Source organism: Parambassis ranga, chromosome 13 (assembly GCF_900634625.1).
Source record: "Parambassis ranga chromosome 13, fParRan2.1, whole genome shotgun sequence".
NCBI classification, from domain to species: domain Eukaryota; kingdom Metazoa; phylum Chordata; class Actinopteri; family Ambassidae; genus Parambassis; species Parambassis ranga.
Window position 1 is genome coordinate 245,460 of NC_041033.1, and position 18,902 is coordinate 264,361.

At 40.6% G+C, this 18,902-nt stretch overlaps 1 protein-coding gene across 1 annotated transcript in view; it reads right to left on the reverse strand.

The window, feature by feature from the left end:
* fat3a (FAT atypical cadherin 3a) overlaps positions 1-18,902 on the reverse strand; it is a 109,975-nt gene that overhangs the window by 21,669 nt on the left and 69,404 nt on the right. Inside the window, exons 7-17 of the mRNA XM_028419390.1 lie at positions 14,573-14,712; positions 12,427-12,702; positions 11,536-11,746; positions 8,715-11,443; positions 7,264-8,635; positions 6,067-6,263; positions 5,821-5,974; positions 5,472-5,705; positions 4,955-5,344; positions 4,104-4,318; positions 3,711-3,848 (exon numbers count right to left, since the gene is read on the reverse strand). Coding sequence (XP_028275191.1) covers positions 3,711-3,848; positions 4,104-4,318; positions 4,955-5,344; positions 5,472-5,705; positions 5,821-5,974; positions 6,067-6,263; positions 7,264-8,635; positions 8,715-11,443; positions 11,536-11,746; positions 12,427-12,702; positions 14,573-14,712 — 6,056 coding nt within the window. The remainder of the gene's footprint in view (positions 1-3,710; positions 3,849-4,103; positions 4,319-4,954; positions 5,345-5,471; positions 5,706-5,820; positions 5,975-6,066; positions 6,264-7,263; positions 8,636-8,714; positions 11,444-11,535; positions 11,747-12,426; positions 12,703-14,572; positions 14,713-18,902) is intronic.

Genomic DNA, 18,902 nt, shown 5'->3' on the forward strand with positions numbered 1-18,902 from the left:
ATTATTAAAAGAAGAAGTTTCCATTTTTCTATCATAGCTCTGAGTTTGACTGTAAATTCTTTAAAATTACGTTTAAAAAGGAGTTTGGGATTTCTGGTGATGTTAATCCCCAGGTATTTACCTAGCATGCTCAAAAAGCTCATAGACTCATAGAGGTACAGCTCACATCTGCGTTATTTGTATAGTGGATATGTTCGTCAAATGTAAGGGCCCGCAGGCTAAATCTTTCCAAAACCTATATAACATTAATAATCCTGTCACGTCCGTAACGTTTTCCATTTTTCATATATATTAGAACTACCCACATCATTCAAGTGAATAACTTCAACTGGAAAAAATGATTTGTGCAGAAAAATACTTGTTGTTGATTAGAGAGCATAGCCCTGAGCTTTATTTGTTGTATGTGTTAGGACTCTGTCCCACGAGTACAGACTGGAAGTGGAAGGAGCGTATGATTTTGTGCATGTTTGTTCCTCTCACTCTCCTTCATCCTCTCTGTCCTGTCTACTTCTTCTTCTCCTCCTCTACCCGGCCGACTGTCTGCAGGAAGATTCTCCTTATGAGTCGGGTCCTGTTCAAGGTTTCTTACCGTTACAGGGAGTTTTTCTTGCCACTGTTGCTCTTAAGAGGGTTCAGGCCCTGGGTCTCTGTAAAGAGCTTTGAGACAATTCTTATTGTAAAATACGCTATATTAGGGCTGGGCAATAAAAATGATAACGATAATTATCGCAATATAACTTTTTTCAATAAAAATATGACAAAAGTTTGATAATGCTTAATAAATGTGTACACGTTGTGTGATGCTGCGCATGCGCATTGCATGCCGGGCTCTCAAGTGCTACATGAGGAGCTGTACCGTCACTGTAAGGAGCTGTGACTTGGTTGGAGGAGTGGTGAGAGAAAAAAGAACGGACAGAAGTAATGAAGAAAATGCTGCGGCAGCGACCCAGAGAAGGGCACAGACATCATGGAGAAGAAAGGCCTGGATCGCTGATCACCTGACAGACAGGCCACAGTTCATCCGGCTGGGTGGTGTCCTGTCTGATACGGTGATGAGTGGTGTAGGAGCCCCACAGGGCACTGTGCTTTCTCCATTCCTGTTCACCTTATACACCTCAGACTTTCAGTACCACTCAGACTCATGTCACTTACAGAAGTTTTCTGATGACTCTGCAGTTGTGGGGTGTATAAGTGGTGGACGGGAGGAGGAGTACAGGAGGCTGGTGGACAGATTTGTGGAGTGGGCCTGAGGGAATCACCTGCTGCATAATGTAGACAAGACCAGAGAGATGGTGATTGACTTCAGAAAGAAGGGAACAGCATCGCAGCTCCTTTTCATCCTGGGTAAGGATGTGGAGATGGTAGAGGAGTACAAGTACCTGGGAGTGACCATCGACAGCAGACTGAGCTGGAGGACCAACAGCACAGCTGTGTACAAGAAGCAGTGGTGGAGAGGAGAACCCTGAACAAACTGCTATCCATCATGGATAACCCCGACCACCCTCTCCTCCCTGTACTGGACAGACAACGGAGCACCTTTTCCAAAAGGCTCAGACAGCTTCGTTGTCACACAGAATGCTACAGGAAATCTTTCCTGCCTCATGCTGTAAGACTGTACAACACCTCATCTCTGTGCCAGAGATAACTAAATTGCACAATCTGTTTCAGACTTATATTTATACCTGCATTACAAATTGCACATTTTTGCTTCTGCACCTGTGTTTATATTTATCTTGCTGTAAATAATGTTTATACTGTTTAATTTTTACCGTTTACCATTATTATTTTGGTATGCTTGAGTGACTGTATTTGGCTGCTGCAACAGTGAAATTTCCCAGCTTGGGATGAATAAAGTATTTCTATTCTATTCTATTCTATTCTCCTCCCTTACACAAACATAAAGCAGCTCTGCTTAGTTGTGTTGCCACAGTGGCAGGTCGCTTTCCTGCACACCTCACAAGTAGCAGTTGCTTCTTCTCGTCTGTCGCTGTGAAATAACTCCAAACAGCACTCTTCTTCTCTCTGCTGTCTCAGAGCAGAGAGACAGCCAATCAGGAGCTCCGTCTGCTCTGGCAGAGTGGAGAAGGAGGGGGAGAGGCGGAGTGTGCCTGCGCACTGAGCAGAGGAGCGCTGTTTGCATCGCGAGTAAATACGAGTAAACTTGCTGAAGGTATAGAAGAGAAACTTCCACAGAAATATCGATCTCATCACGCTAGTATCGAGTAATTACTGATCCTAACGTTGGTATCGATACTATCGATATTTAGATCGATTCTCCTACCCCTAGCACGTACCTCTCTGGTGCGTGCAGAGCAGGAAGAGAGTGACAACCAGCCAATACTCTGCGCAGGGTCCAGGGATTGGCTGAAGTTTTTAGCGTTTTATAGCTTCCACAGATGTGTAGTTAATTTTCATTTAATTTTCAGTACAGAAATCTTTGAAATGTACCCAGAACCAGCTATAGACAGGTCTGTGTGTCATGAGGCAGGCTGTGGGCATCAAGTGAACAGAGAGGTTGGTAATAAAAAACAGGCATTCAAATGTGTAAGTATTCCTGCTTTAGATTAATGTTATGATTAATGGATGGATCTGTGTTAGCAGACAGTAGCTAACTAGTTAGCTAACTGAGCCAGTGCACCGGCATCATGATTAAGGCACATTATAGAAACACAGCTCGCAGCATGACACCATCTTCATGTCTGACCTCACATCAGTCCAGCAGTACAGTCCAGCACAGCTGTATGAACACAACTGTATTCATAAATGTACTTCTAACTACAGACATTTTAAAATACGTAGTGGAGTAGAAAGTACATACATACATAACAGCTGCAAAATATAATGGAGTAAAAGTGAAAGTTTGCACTATTATTTTTACTTAAGTACAAATACTTAGTTACATTCCACCACTGAGAATTGGTCATGTCATATTTTGACAAATAAAGAGAAGCTTAAGACCACAATTAACTGTCTGGTTTCTACAAACTGTACTCCGCTAAATGTGAAATATATATTTTACATATCGTGTTAATTATCGATATCGACTGATATGGAAAGAAATTATCGTGATACATTTTTTGGCCATATCACCCAGCCCTACCCTATATAAATTAAATTGAATTGAATTAATAGAGAGAAAGATCTCTTTACAGTGGTCAGTGAAAGGCACACCACTTTGTCAGTGACCCACTGAATAGGCAGCACTGATTTGCTTGCGTAATTATTGTCCTGGTTTGCGTTTCACATATTTGGTGAAGGAAGCAGTCTCTGCTTATTCCTGTATGTTGATGTGTTGGTAATAAGTGGCTGCTTGCTTACACATGTCCCAGTCTGTTTTATATCAAAGCAATCCTGGAGTGCTGCCACAGCTCCCTCACACACAGACTTGCTGTTTAGTGACTTTCACTCTGGGTCTGTATACCACCATTGATTTCCTCTACTACAATGAGAAACCCAACTAGATGACTACCAATGGAATTTCCATCATGCTTTCCCCCAGCAGGTACAAGGTCGGGCACTTCTACCTGCCTTCCTAACTCACCTAGAGAAAACAGTAAGTTCAGATCTTGGCATTTTATATTGTCCAGGGAGCATACATTGGCCATTACTAACCTTATTAACTGTGTCAACCTTACTATGTGATTGATGTTCTCTAAAAGCATACTTCTTTATAATCACTTCTAAACTTAACTATTTGAATTTTATCTTACTGTTTCACGGTCCAGTTGCTTATTGACTTTGATGACCCCATTGAGTGGGTCAATGAAGAACTGGTTGTCTCGGTCTCCACTGACAATGGAGTAGAGGATGGCTCCATTTTGGTGACTGTCCACATCCTCTGCTACCAGCTGTATATGTGCACACATACACACAAACACACACATAATTCAGACGTGATTGACATAATATACATATTAAATGCTATAACTAAGGACTATGAAATTATTTTCTAAATAAAATACAGCAAATAAGATGCGCACATAGACATACATAGTAGGTAATTCTAGCTGCAGGGGCACAGATTTGTTCCTGTCCTCAAACTTAAGAAAACACTCCAAATAAGCTGTCCATTATGTCCTGTGCTACATAGTTTTTTAACCTACCTGGACAACAGTCTCTCCAACAGTGGCATCTTCTGACACCATTGCAGAGTATAGGTCACTGCTAAACATTGGTGTGTTGTCATTGACATCTGTTAGGTTTATGTTCACTTTAGTAATGGCACTCAGAGTTGGCGTTCCTCCATCACGAGCCTCCACTATCAGGAAGTAGTCCTTGCACGTTTCATAGTCCAGAGGCTGGGCCACTAAAATGGCACCTGATAAAGGAAGGAAAGAGAAAGTAGAATTTCAAAACAGGCTGTCAAATGAAGCTCAGGTGATCAATTGTTTTTTATTACACTCAACACAGATGCAAACCAACAGTGAATTATATGCATGAACTAAAGTGTTATGTTATTATAACAATAGCAAAGCAAGAACAAGTCCGATTTAGTTTTGGTTATAGGACAAAGATTTATCCAGAGGTAAGAAAAATATTTAAAAAAAATAAATAATAATAAATAAGTGAATAGAGCTGCAAATGGAGCTGGACTTGTTCCTTGTTTGATGCCACATTTGACATTTGTCTGCATTTGGCTCCTTTCTACATAAACATAATATCACTGAACTCTCATCTGATGAACTGATGACGCTGCTTAAAATCTGCTTCTACAAGTCCAGTTTTTCTGCTTCAAGCTAGTCATTGAAAAATGATCTGGATGACTGAGAATCTTAACGAATTGGCTTCAGATTTGCATTTAGCTAAAAACTGTGAGGTGGGCCCAGTTGTACTGGATGCCAGAGATAGCATACAAGTGTCATGTAAATACACTGCCTGCCTGTAATGCTTTTTGTTGTATTGTATTGTATGTGTAAATAAAAACTGAGGATGTGTACATGGTTTGCTCACTTACCAGTTAGTGGGTGGATGTGGAATTTTCCATGCTCATTGCCGGATCGGATACTATAAGTGATCTCAGCATTGGTCCCAATGTCCTTGCTGGCAGCATAAACTCTCAGAACCTCAGTGCCCACACCCACATCCTCCGGTACAGTGGCCAGATGATCGCGGCGCTCAAACACAGGCGGGTTATCATTTATATCTAGCACAGTGACTGTGACATTGACCAATGAGTACAGAGGTTGTGGCGAACCCTGATCAGATGCACGGACAGTGATCTGGAAAGCTGGTTGTATTTCACGATCCAATGTACGCTCTAGGACCACAATGCCTGAGGATTTATCAATGGAGAAAACCCCTCCTGCAGAGTCATCCAGGGAAAAGACTATAAAACGACCTGGACCTGTTGCAGAGAAAAAGTGGAGCTAGTTCAAAGGCCTCATTATACCTGACTGACTGTCTAAAAAAATAAATGTGTTATTTGAAAAACAACTTCTTGTAGCAGTAAGACGCAGTAGTGGTTGTGTCACCTTCATCTGGGTCTATGGCTTGGATGCGGGTCAGCAGGGCTTTTGTAGTTGTATCTTCATAGACGCTGATGATGTACTGTGACAGAGTGAAAACTGGTGGGCTGTCATTCACATCAATGACTGACAGGTGTACCTCAGCACGGCACCACCGTCCACCACCATCAGTTGCTTGGGCAATTAGACGGTAATTAGGTTTGAACTCATGGTCCAAAATCACAGATGATTTGATTTCACCTGTACAGTGGGATAGATGGTAGTGAAAGTGAGTCAAAAATAAGCTGCATGTTGCTTTAAACTAGGTAACTAGAATTGTAATTTATGTCATTTATAGGCTGCACTATGATCATACCAGTGTCTGGGTCCATGCTGAAGTCCTGGGATCCAGGACCATTTAAGGAGTACTGGATCCACGCATTTATGTCCACATCTGCATCTGTAGCTCCAACTTTTAGTAGTACACTATTTACTGGGAGGTCCTCTGCAATGTAGGCGGTGTACAAAGCCTGCAGAATGAAAGAGACACCATAAAATACTGGTGGCACCGTTCCCTGCCTCTTCGGTGTTGCATCTGTCATTTAAAGGGAGCATCACATACCTGGTCACAGATTGGACTATTGTCATTGGTGTCTGTCACAGTAACCTCCACCATAGCCTGGGACACAAAGAGTCCATCACTAGCAGTGATGTTGATGACGTAGTGGTTGCGTTCCTCCCTGTCCAGCGGCCCCTTCACATACATCTTCCATTCACCCTGAACTAGGCCCAGGGCAAATACACCACGATAGTTCCCACCTGGACAACAAGAGACAATGTAACTGTGTAAAAACAGATTGTGTAAGAGCACATGCATGATCAGAAATAATAACAGGTTATAAATGATAAATAAGGTAGGCAAAATAGCATGAAGTAAATAAATATAAAATAGAATCATTTAAATCAATTTTACCGTACTTGCTTGTAGTCTTTTTTGACTTGATGTTAAGTGAAAAAAGTGGTATATACAATGTAACTTATAATACTGCAAGCAAGTAAAATATAACAACATTAAATATAACATCGAATATTGATATAATTAATAAGACAGTGTGTCAGATCAGACACAGCCTGATCTCAGAGGGAGAAGTTGTAAAGTTTTATGGCCCAGGAGGGAATAGTCTCCTGTGGCACTCAGCAGTGGTGCATTTAGGAGGGATCACTAGCACTGAAAGTACTCCTGCACTTTAGCAGCATGTTGCGGAGAGGATGGAAGCTGTTCTCCAGGATCCCCCCCCCCCCCCCCCCCCCCCCCCCCCCCCCCCCGCAGTTTAGACAGCATTCTTCTGTCTGACACTGCTGTCAAGGAGTCCAGCTCCACCCCCACAACATCACTGGCCCTTCTGACGAGTTTGTTGAGCCTGTCACAAGTCCACTGCTCTCAGACTGCTGCCCCAGCATACACAGGCTTTTTCACAGGCATGTGCTGTCTTGTCATAAACTGCACTATGGGTAATATCAAATGTTTCATCAAATGCTCAGTACAGTAGAGCTATGTTACTTCAATGCAATGTAACAAAAATACTACCGGGTCACAACTGCCATTTTAGTCCAGTTACCTGACTGATACTCATTACACATTCTCTTCATGATGAACATTTTTCATTCCATTTACATCTTCTCTGTGATTGTGGTCCTAAATCTTATTCTCCACGCAGTTCCAATTTTATTACATTCTTGTTGGTCAGTTGTGTAAGAGCAGAACATTAGAATTTGTACAGAGACTAATGTAGAAGCGCACATATTTATAGTCACTGACCTGTGATGTGATAGCCGACTTGCCGGTTAACAGCAGAGCTGTCATCGTCTTTTGTGTTCAGCACAGCCACAACCTCACCTGGGGGGACACTCTCCTGAACAGTACTGAAGTGGTGGCTTTCCATGAATTTGGGTGGGTTATCGTTGATGTCTGACACTGCCACTGTCACAGTGGTGGTACTGGAAAGAGACAGGGTCTCTCCGAGGTCCGAAGCCACCACTGTGAATATGTAGGATGGATTGGTCTCATGGTCAAGGTCTTTGCGGGTAGAGATCCAGCCTGTGTTACTGTCAATGTTAAAGGTGCCAACTAATGCGTCTTTATCTCCTTCTGCCTGGATTAATGTCCCAAGTCTGTATGTTACTTGGCCATTGGCCCCAGAGTCTGGGTCTAGTGCTTGGACTTGAATGATTTTAGTTCCAGCTGCCATCCCTTCCATAACAGTGGTATCATATGAGTTGGCATCAAAGCCTGGTTTGTTGTCATTAAGATCCAAAACTTTGACTTCAACATCAACAGAAGACACAGAGTCTAACCTAGCTTGTTTTGCTGTGGCAGTCACTTTGAAGTGGTATCCTTTGATCACCTCATGATCCAGAGGCTTATCAAGTTTTATTACTCCTGTATCCTTTTCAATCACAAAAACACCATCTTGGTTGTTTTCACCAGTCTCTCCATTGACCAGAGAAAATGTAGCAGAGAATGACACATATCCAAGAGGAGTTTCGAGGTGCACAGCTCCTAAAGTTGAACCTATGGAGGTGTTCTCTGGAATGCTAAATAAATAATAATGCTGACTGAACAAAGGAATAAAGGCTTCTGGAGAAAGAACATAGATGTAGACAGACACTAGAGAGTGCCGGACTGGATTTCCTCTATCAACAGCTTTTACAAAAAAAGATAATACAGAGTTCTTCAAGTGGCTGAAGCTTCCTTTTGTCACCATCCAGCCATTGTCTGGGTCTATCTCCAAAATGTCTACTACAGGTACATGTGCCTCACTATACAGTGAATATGTTACTTTAGCATTAGAGCCATCATCAGGATCATGAGCCTGAATTTGTGTCACCAAGTAACCTTTAGTCACATCGGATTTGACTGAAGCTCGGTATTCTGTGGCACAGAAGAGTGGTGCATTGTCATTATCATCCAAGAGAGTAACTCGTACTGTACAGTAAGAGACGTGTCCACCAGAATCCCTTGCTGCCACTGTGAGAACAATGTCCTTATTGGCAGGGTCCTCACGATCAAGCTTTTCAACAGTGCTGATCTGGCCACTTGCATCAATCTTAAATTGATCCTTACCCACATCATTTACAAAAGAATAAGTGATGTGACCAAACAGTCCAGGGTCTGCATCCATTGCCTTGACCTGGATTTAAAAGTATCTTATTTAGTCAACAAAGACAAATATTTAATGAAAAAAAAACTTTTATGAAGGAAGCACTTACCTGTATAACTTTTGTTCCCACAGCAGCGTTCTCTCTTAACTCAGCCTCATAGATGTTCTGCTGAAACACTGGACTATGCAGGTTGGCTCTCAACACCTTAACATGAACCTGTGCAGTGCTGGTGAACACCCCATCAGAAACTGAGACATTAAGGCTGTAGAGGGGTTCCATTCTTTGCTTGCGGTGGGTGGACAATATGACAATTCCTGTCTTTTTGTCCATTTCAAAATTCATTCTTTCATTTCCTGACAAAATGCTGTACTCCAATTTGTCATAATCTGAGCTGTCAGCATCTGAGGCCTGGACACAGGTTATAAAGTGATCCCTAGGTGCCAACTCACTTACATATGCTTCATAGAGTAGCTGGTTAAAAACTGGAGGATTGTCATTCATATCTTTTAACACAACAGTCACTGATACTTCACTACTCAGTGATGGGAAACCATTATCCGTTGCTCTCACAATAAATTTATACTTATTAATTGTTTCGTGGTCAAGCATACGTGCCGTCAAGATTAATCCACTGCTACTGTCAATGTGAAAATAGTCTGTGCTGTTATGCTCATCTGAGAAGATCTGGTACCGGACAACATTGTTTTTTTCTGAGTCTTTGTCTGTAGCAATAACTTGAAGAGCTGGAGTCCCAATCATGGCTGTTTCTGACAAAGCTACCCTATAGGCCATTTTCTGGAAGATCGGTGGATTATCATTTATATCCTGGACAAACACATCCACATCAACCTCAGCACGGGCTCCAGTGAGGTAGTCTGTAGCTCTCACGGTCAGGCGGTAAGATGATGCTGTTTCATAGTCCAGAGAATGAATTACACTTATGACTCCAGTATCAAAACCTATATCAAACTGAAGAGATGGATCTCCATCAACAATGGTGTATATTATGTTCTGACCTTCAGGACTAGTGGCATTTAAGCCGAGGATAGGTGTGTGCACAGCCACATCCTCACTCACAGACACAGAATAAAAAGACTTGTCAAAGACAGGCATAGCTTTGTTGACTACAATGATAGGAAACTCTATGGTAGATGAGAGTTGTGGATAACCATGATCTCTGGCATATATCACTATGTGGTACTCCATATTGGACAAATCAGACCCAAAAGACTTTTTTAGGATGATACTACCTGTTTGCTCATTGATCTCAAAGTGACCCTGGTCATTCTTGAGATAGTAAGACACTTCTCCATTAATTCCTTTGTCACCATCTACTGCCATCACCCTAAAGATAGGTAAACCTGGGTCAGCCTCTACTTGAACAGCTGCATAATAAGGAAGTCCAACAAATATTGGGGCATTATCATTAATATCCTCAATTTGGACTGTAACCATAACTCTGGCCACATGCAGACGGTCATGTTCTCTTCTTGCTTCAACAACTAGTTCATAGAACTCTTGCTCTTCACGGTCAAAAGCTACACCTGTGGTTTGAATAACACCAGATGTTGGACGAATTCTGAACTGGGAACCGGCATTCAGCAGGGTGTACTTCAATGGTTCATTGAGACGGTTTCCCACAGCATTGACCACAGCCACTTTGGTAATATTTGATAGATTCTCTTTAATAGATGAGAAGTAAATGTTTTGGGAGAAGCTTAGCCCAGAGTCCAGAGCTTCTCGGACAAGTATAGTCACCAAAGCTGTGCTGGAGAATTTTCCATCTGAAACTTTGATGCTAAAACGGAAACGTTCTTTAGAGAAGTTGTTGTTTTTCACTATAATAATTCCACTGGTTGGATGGATGGCAAAGTGCTCTAGCACTCCATCAGTCAGAGAGTATGTGAGTTCTGTTGGGACTTTTGTATCAGGGTCTACAGCTGAAACTTGCAAAGCCTCTACTCCAACATAGGTGGGGACTAGCAGGACTGTTTCATAGGCATTCTGAGTAAAACGAGGTGGTGAATCATTTGTGTCAATAACTTGTATTGTGACTTCAGTTGGACTGTCTGCTGTCAGTTGTGGCCTACCATTGTCCTTCACTTGAACATGGAAGTGGAAGGTGGAAAATGCTTCATGGTCTAGACTAGCAATAGTACGAATGGAGCCAGTCCCTGCGTCCACTGTAAAAAACATTTTTGCAGTGTCCTCAACAATATCATAGACCAAAAGAGCATTTTGGTTGCGGTCAGCATCAGTGGCCCTGATTACTAGAGGTGAGTAGTCTGAGTTTAAGACCACACTGTTGACTGGCGCAACCTCACTGATGCTGCCATAATAGTGAAGCATCTGGAATACGGGTGGGTTGTCATTTTCATCAACTATCTGGATTAGTAGAGTAGCATTGGAAGACATGCCTGCCATGTTTGTAGCCTGGACTATTAGGGTGTAAGATGTTGTAGTCTCATAATCAAGAGGCTTTTGAGTAGTGATCACACCACTATATTGATTTATCTGAAAAATATGATCATTGTTGCCCTGCTTTATGTCATACATGAGGGTGGACTGGCTAACTGCAATAACTGTGCTGACAGATGTCCCAATCATTGCATTCTCTGTGATCTCAGTTTGGTACTCAGGCTGGGGGAACTTGGGACTTGAATTGTCAGAGAGAGTGACAGCAATACGCACTACTGTTGTAGTGGACAGTGGGGGGGTGCCACTGTCAGTGACTCTGACAGTGAGGACATAGTGGCCTAGGTTGGAGATGTCCAGGTCACATGCAACAGTGATGATACCCAAAACTGGTTCAATATGGAAAGCATTTCCAGTGTTTCCTGTTGGAGAATTATAAAAAAATATAAAATATTAGTGATATTGTGTATAAACATTAAAAAATAGTAGAGAAAGTATACTGCAGTTTGTCTACCTGCTTCAATGAAGTAGTGCAGCTCTGCGTTCTCGCCTTTGTCCTTGTCCAGGGCAGTAACCTGTACTACAGCTGATCCCACTGTTGCTGACTCATAGACTGACCCTTCATACAGAGCACTTGTAAAAATTGGCACATGGTCATTTATGTCTTCCACTTCTATAAGGACACGAGCCAAATTCTTTCTATATGGAAATTCCTGGTCCTTTACCTGTGGAACAAGAAAACAAATAAAATAGGTCAGTCTGCATGTATATGACCACAAACATCAGCCATTTTTGACACAACCCCATTAAACAAATGAAACAGAAACATTTCACTGTTATTTATCAATTTAGGAAAATGAATCATTACTTGTGAGAGTATATGAACCTCAAGGATAAGGAGTTTATTTAATCTATTTGTTCCGAGGTGTCCATATCCATTTGTTTCAATAAATGAAAATGTCACTGTTGTTTGAATAAACAACAGCAACAAAGTAAAGGATATTTCTAAGGACCTTAAGGAAAGAGAATTGTACAAAAAGAGACAATTTGAGTCAATTGTTACACTCACAAGGAGTGATGTATCAAGTCTCCAAAAAAAGGCAACAAGAAAACCCAGGGTAACCTCTGAGCAGCTAAAGGCTTTTCTCACATTGGTTGATGTTAATGTTGATGAATTCACCATCAGAAAAACACTTAACTGCAGAGCAGCAAGGAGAAAGTCACTGCTCTCCAAAAAGAACACTGCTGTCTGTCTGTGATCATTATCAAGATCATTATGGACAAACCAGAGGGCTGCTGGGTAAATATTTTGTGAAAAGAGGAGACCTAAATACAATTATGTGGTTTAAATTAAAAGTCATTGGCAGAGTAATGATATAGATTTTCAAGACCAAAGATATCTTACAAGCACAGTTAGAATGTGCTGGGCACAAGCCTCGTGGTCCAGCCTCTGAGTGGTGTAGATGGTGCCCAGGGTTGGATGGATGCCAAAGAGATGCATACTGTTGGGGTCTATAGAGCTCTGTAGAGAGAAGGTTAATCTGTGATGCACATCACGGTCAGATGCCAGAATCTGGACCACCTCAGTATCAGGAGGAGTGTCTTCAGAAACAGTAACATCATAGGCTGGTTGAGAGAAGATAGGAACGTTGTCATTGTTGTCCATGACAGCGATGTGAACCTATACCAACACAAGAGAGGGCAAGGATGAATAAAATGCGTGAGGTGTTTTATTAGTGAATATATGAATATCTTGGCAATATGTTAAACATGAGGTTGACAATCTACATTTTTTAATAATGTTAAAACAAAACATTGTTTTCACAGCATCACATTACATATACATCTGTATCAGTTGTGTGAAGAGATATTGGGGCTTTTTTTTGTTCACTCAATAAAAAAAACGAATGAACTGTTCAACTGAAATTGTGGGCAGGATTTCCATCCAATGTGTATGTGTAGTCCAACTCTTAAAAATAATATACTCATTTAGAATTTATATGAAAAGGAAAATAATGGTGCCACCTTCTGGTTGAGATGATTTCACTTTTAATGAAATTTTTTAACATTAACTGCCTCTGTTCCTCCTTTACACCCCTATACCACTGCAATACTTGCCCATAGCCTCATCACCTCCTGTCTTGATTACTGTAATTCCCTCTTTTTTGGCCTTACTCACAAATGTCTTAAAAGCTTCAACTGGTTTATAATTCTGCAGCTCGGATCATCACAAAAACCCTCTCCACTTACCACATTATTCCTGTGTTGATGTAGCTTCAATGGCAGTTAAGGTTTACATCATCTACAAAATATTACTGTACACATTTAAGGCAATCCATAACCTCACCCCTCCATACCTATTCAAGCTTAGCTACATTGCCACCCATTCAGTTTTTATTCTGGCCCACATACCGCATGGAATAACACTCGCATAAGCCACATCTGAGCCAGGAGCAGACAAAACTGTAGCCACATGTCGACCAAAAATGAATGAAATAAACCTCAACCATTTATTTTTATTCTTGTCCATATCTGGCCCACACAAAGCTCCTTCATCTAGCCCAAATACTGTGTAGAATGATGGCACCTGAGTGGTCTACTTATGTTTGACAAACATACGCCAAATTTAGGTCAGACCATAGCCAAATCTTAACCAAGAAAAAACAAAAACCCCAGTGTTGGCCCAGATCTGAACCACAGTAACTTTTTCATCTGGCCCATACTCCACATCTGCTTCTGGCCCAATACTGCATGGAATCATGGCACAACTGTTTTTCCTGTCTGGTCAGGTAAGTAATTTATAATTGTTAAGTCATTATCTTGTCTGGACAAGAAAATGTTAACTGTAAGTAAATTCAAGATCAGCAATACGTAACATACATTGAAATTCAACATCTACAATCACTAAAAAAGAAAGACACATTGGGAAAAATGCATCTAAAGACCCTAGAACAATTGCTAAGATAATAGTGAATGATTAAGCCAAGACTGGAATTGAAGTCTTAGTGAATAGTCCTGCATAGGAATGAACTGTGATGAGAAAGATTACACATACTAGAAGTGTCTCATTTGGTCTAATAAAACAAAACTAGAGCTTTGGTCAAAGTTATGTTGCCTTCATTTGCAATTAAGAAATACACAAAGCCCTGACTGTTCTGCCTGAAAATCTGTGGATCTGACATCAAATGTAAAATGTCAGATGTCAGATCCTCCTCATCATAAACGTTTTTAAATTACCCTGTGATTTGTGAGAAAAAAGATCTTTGTTTCAGTTAATTTTATAAAACTACTATCCTCCTATCTAATGGTTTTCCCAGCTCATATTGTTAAGATGTTTTTGTATGGCTTCTACAAAGGAGCACTCATTTTGAATGTAATCCACACCTCAGCTCAGGTGTTAGTATGTTTGCAAATCTACCGAACTGCTCTCTTGCTGATTGTCCCAGTTGTGACAGATATCAGTATTTTGCATTGTTCCAAAATCAACTGAAATGTTACAAATTGTGGACCAAAAAAAACATAAAGGCTTAGTAAAATAAAGAAAGGGGTACCTGTGTGTATGCAGTGTTGCTTCCATCTGTGACTTGCACTGTCAGGTTGTAGAATGAGCACTGTTCAGCATCCAAAGGCTTGGCAATGATGATGGTGCCCACAGCCTTCTCTACATCAAACACACTGTCGCTGTTCCCACCTGATCCACAGGATGAGGAAGGGAGTGTTAATTGAACAGACAAACTCTGAATGTGCAATGTTATGATGAATATGCTGATACACAAACACATAAACCAGACAATTTGTTTTCAGTGATATGCTTAAATGAGCTGGCATTACAATCCATGTTTTGAATATAGGCTGTACCGTCTCCTTTTGCTGCCTACCATGATCAGGATCTATAATAGAAGTGATAATCTATCTTAATGAATACTGACTGAATAATGAGCCCTGTATTTATCAGTCAGGGGAGGACATATGGTGAAGATCACTGTTGCACACATACTGTTCATTGATCTGCTTTACAGAGTTTGACGGTGAGGAGGAAGGGATAGCTGCAGGCAGGGTTAAATATGCACATGGGTGCGCACACACACACAGTGAGTGACAAATTGCTGAAAAAGCTGAAGTGTGAGCTTAATTTGTGGATAAGGTTGAAGAATTGTTAAAATTCTAACAGAATGCTGTTGTTGATGTTGTATCATAATCTAAAAAAAGTTGAATAATTAATTATAATATTTTCTTGTTAAAATGTTGACAAAAATTAATATTTGGAAAATATGAAGACTGAATGAAGATTGGCAGCCTCCACCGCCTCACCCTTAAACAGCACACAGGCCCGCCCATGACGCTGATCATCACAATCAGTGATGCTGACTCAAAAACCTCAAACAGTGTGCCCATAACTGAGTCTGGGTCAGTCACCAGCGCTGGAGGGAAAGCTTAAGTAAAAAACACACATGGGACTTGTTTTGAAAGTCCATGTTACTGTGTTGTCAGTATGTCCAGTAAATAATTTAGACTTGTCTATTAAATCACAGCAATCGCTTTGACTCAACAGTTTGCCTGCCAGATCAATTTTGTAGAGATCCCTTAAAGTATCAGATCGGGACACGGTATCGGCAGATGCTCAAAGTTTAAATGTTTAAATGTTCAAAGCGTTTGTCTGCTTAAAAGTAGAGGGGTTCTTTTAGTATTTCCTATGACCAAGTAATGATTCAGATTCAGAAAACCTTATTTGATTCCAAGGGGCAATTTAAGGCACAAGTGAGCAGCTTTACAAATAAAATACAATAAAATAGAAAATAGATACAAATAAAATATAAAATATTAAGTATGTACAGGTTATCATGTCATAAATGTTATATTCTATTAAACTAAACTATTCAAATGTCCATGAACAATGTAAACCGATTGTATAGTGGCTGAACTGCTGTAGAGCAGCCACCACCATTATCCTCGGAGAGCCAGTGGAGCTCAGGTCACGTCCCTCTGTTTTTTGGAATAAGTCACGACTAGCTCCTTGGTCTTACTGACATTCAGTTCCAAGTGTGAGCTGTCACACCATTCAATGAACTCCTAAAGAGCTGGACCATGGTGATGTGAGGGTCCTGACAGAAGAGACAGGAGAACGGTGTCATCAGCATTCTGATCAGATGACAGTTGGGCTGTGTGCATCTACAGTCATCAGTGTATAGGATGAAGAGTGAGGTGATAGCACACAGCCCTGGGGAGAGCCGGTCGAGGTAGAACGGATGTCTGAGAAGGTGTTGTTGGGACCTGTTAGTGAGAAAGTCCAGTATCCACAGAATTAACTGGTCATCTAGGTGGAAGCGGAAGGAGAGTTTAGTGGCCAGGATATGGGACTGCAGGGTGTTGAATGCTGAGGAGAAATCAGCAAACAATAGTCTGGCAGAGGAGTCAGGATGCTCCAGGTGTTTGTGGATGCTGTCTATATTGAATGTCTTTGCATCATCGACGCCTCTGCATGCACAATATGCAAACTGAAATAGGTCAATCATGGAGTCCGTTGCTCTGCTGATGTAGTGTTTAATGATCTTCTCCATGGCTTTTTTCACTAAGGATGTGAGAGCTATGGGTCAAAGGTCATTTAGAGTTTTTGTTTTAATTTTTAGTGGAATGGGAATGACAGTGGAGTGTTTCCAAGTATGGGGGATGGTGCTACTGTCTATGGAGCTCTGGAATAGGGTCCGGAACACATCCCCTAGTTGCTGAGTCAATTCTAACTGGTTGGAAAACAAGTTTTATATGTGGTAGAGGACGTCAGTGAGTGGATCATTGTGAAACTCACATGACTATGGCTGTATGGCCCATTACTTAACCATGTTGGTTATTCTGGCTGTCTGTTAGAGTTCAGGTTTGTCTGGCTAATGACTGTGAGACTGCAGGGAAGCTGTTGTGGTGAACCATGTTTTTACTGGACAAGTGTGACTTAACTTCCTCAGAATGGCTGGATGCTGCATTCTACTGTATGCGGTAGAAAGATGATGTTTGAGTCCTCCACCACTGTTAATTAAGGTAAGGTTTTTCCAGCTTAACATAGATGGCTTCATTGACTGCTCTTTCAAACCACCTGTCATCTTTCCAATGTGCCTACACACCAACAGCACAGATGCCAAGACAATGGATTTGTATAAAAGAAGAAAAGAAACAAAAGAAAAGCAAAGAGTGGTAGTGGAAGATGCAAGTGAGATACCTTCTGAGGAACAGTTCTTGCCACAAGCACTTTGCAGAATATAGAACATCTCACGGAAAGACCTGGGACCTTCCAGGTATGAAGCATTGAAGAAAGAGAGGAAAGAGATGGTGAGGCAGGAAGCACATGTTCAAGGTAACAGCACAGGAGAGAGGAAAATAAAGTGTTGAGACAGGGCAGAAAGCAACTGCTTCAAATGCAAGTATGTACAGGTAGAAATATTTAAATAAATGTTAAAATTTAAAATTTGTTTAGCATAGCTATGCTGACGGGTGAGTTTCAACTGTAATGATATAAAATGAATGAAATATTTATGGAAAACCCCAACCAGATATCAAAAATATTTCTCAAGTTCTATATACTGTTCTGTTTTTTTTGCCCTATGTTTCTTATTGACGAGAATGTAAAGTGGCAGTCTTTCAAAGAAGTTACTTATTTTTGTACTTATTTACTGCCCTGACTTTCCTAGTAGTGGGTTTTATTGAGAGAAAGCATTTAGTCTTCACACAAGCAGCAGTCCAAAAAGAAAAGAATTACATGTAAAACTGTTTTTAGAAAACTTGGCCTTTATACTTAAAATTCCTGAATTACTAAAATTAAAATCTGTTGTGTTGGTTCTGTGATGTTATTCATATAGCTGTTTCTCATGCACCACAAGGAGTATGATATCTTTAACTGAAAATACAAACTAATTAGGCACTCCTAATACATTGTATTTGTTTGTATATATCAGATACAGTACTAGATTTACATTATACTGTAAATGACATGTAAAAACTGCCTAGAATCTTCTACTAAATGTGCTTATTGTTACAAAGATTATTTCAGAAAATGACTCTAGAAAGAAAAGCTGTATTCACACTAAAATATAATGAAGTGAAAAAAAAATGTACACAGAGAGAGCAAGAGAGAGGGAGAGAAAAGAGTATGGACAATTATGGGTAGCCAGAAGCATGAGCCAAAAGGTATCTCCAGCTGGTTACAGAGTAAATAAAACTAACTACTTAGGCAGATGAATGGTTAATCCTGGTACCATGGTCATCATGTTTGCGCTTTGGGGCTGATAGCAGCCCCAGCGTATGCCTCAAAGCTGGGGGACTGTCAGGATGCATATACTGTAGTACTGAGTGAAGTAAATAAAACTAATAGAATTAGAATCCTGAAAACAGAGTATTAAAATGTCAAATTACTTTTACCACACCAGAAACATCACCATACAAGATGTGTAAAAATTTAAATCCCTTTGACTGGTCAACTGGATTTAAGTCTGCCATGTTAGGCATCATCCAACTACAGGGGAACTTAATACTGGCTCTGTAGGACTAACACTAATTCTCTCAAAGGGACAGTCCACTTGTTTACTGAGCTTATAATAAATACATGGAGATATTCATTTAGGTTACATCCTTAATTTAAGCAATATCAGTACACTACAGCCAACTTTGCACCTGGAGGAGCAGAGAATAACATAAAGTGTGCCACACTTTCTTAAGTTATGCCTTATAAACACCAGGGGCCGTAATTACAAAGATTCTTAGCGCTAGGAGTTTCCCTTAGTGGTGAAATTCTAAGAAAATTCTTTGAATTATGACGTTTTCTAAGAATGTCCCCTTATTCTTAAGACTAAATCCTAGTAAAGATAAAAGAGGTCTTAAGGTAAAAAAAACTGTTAA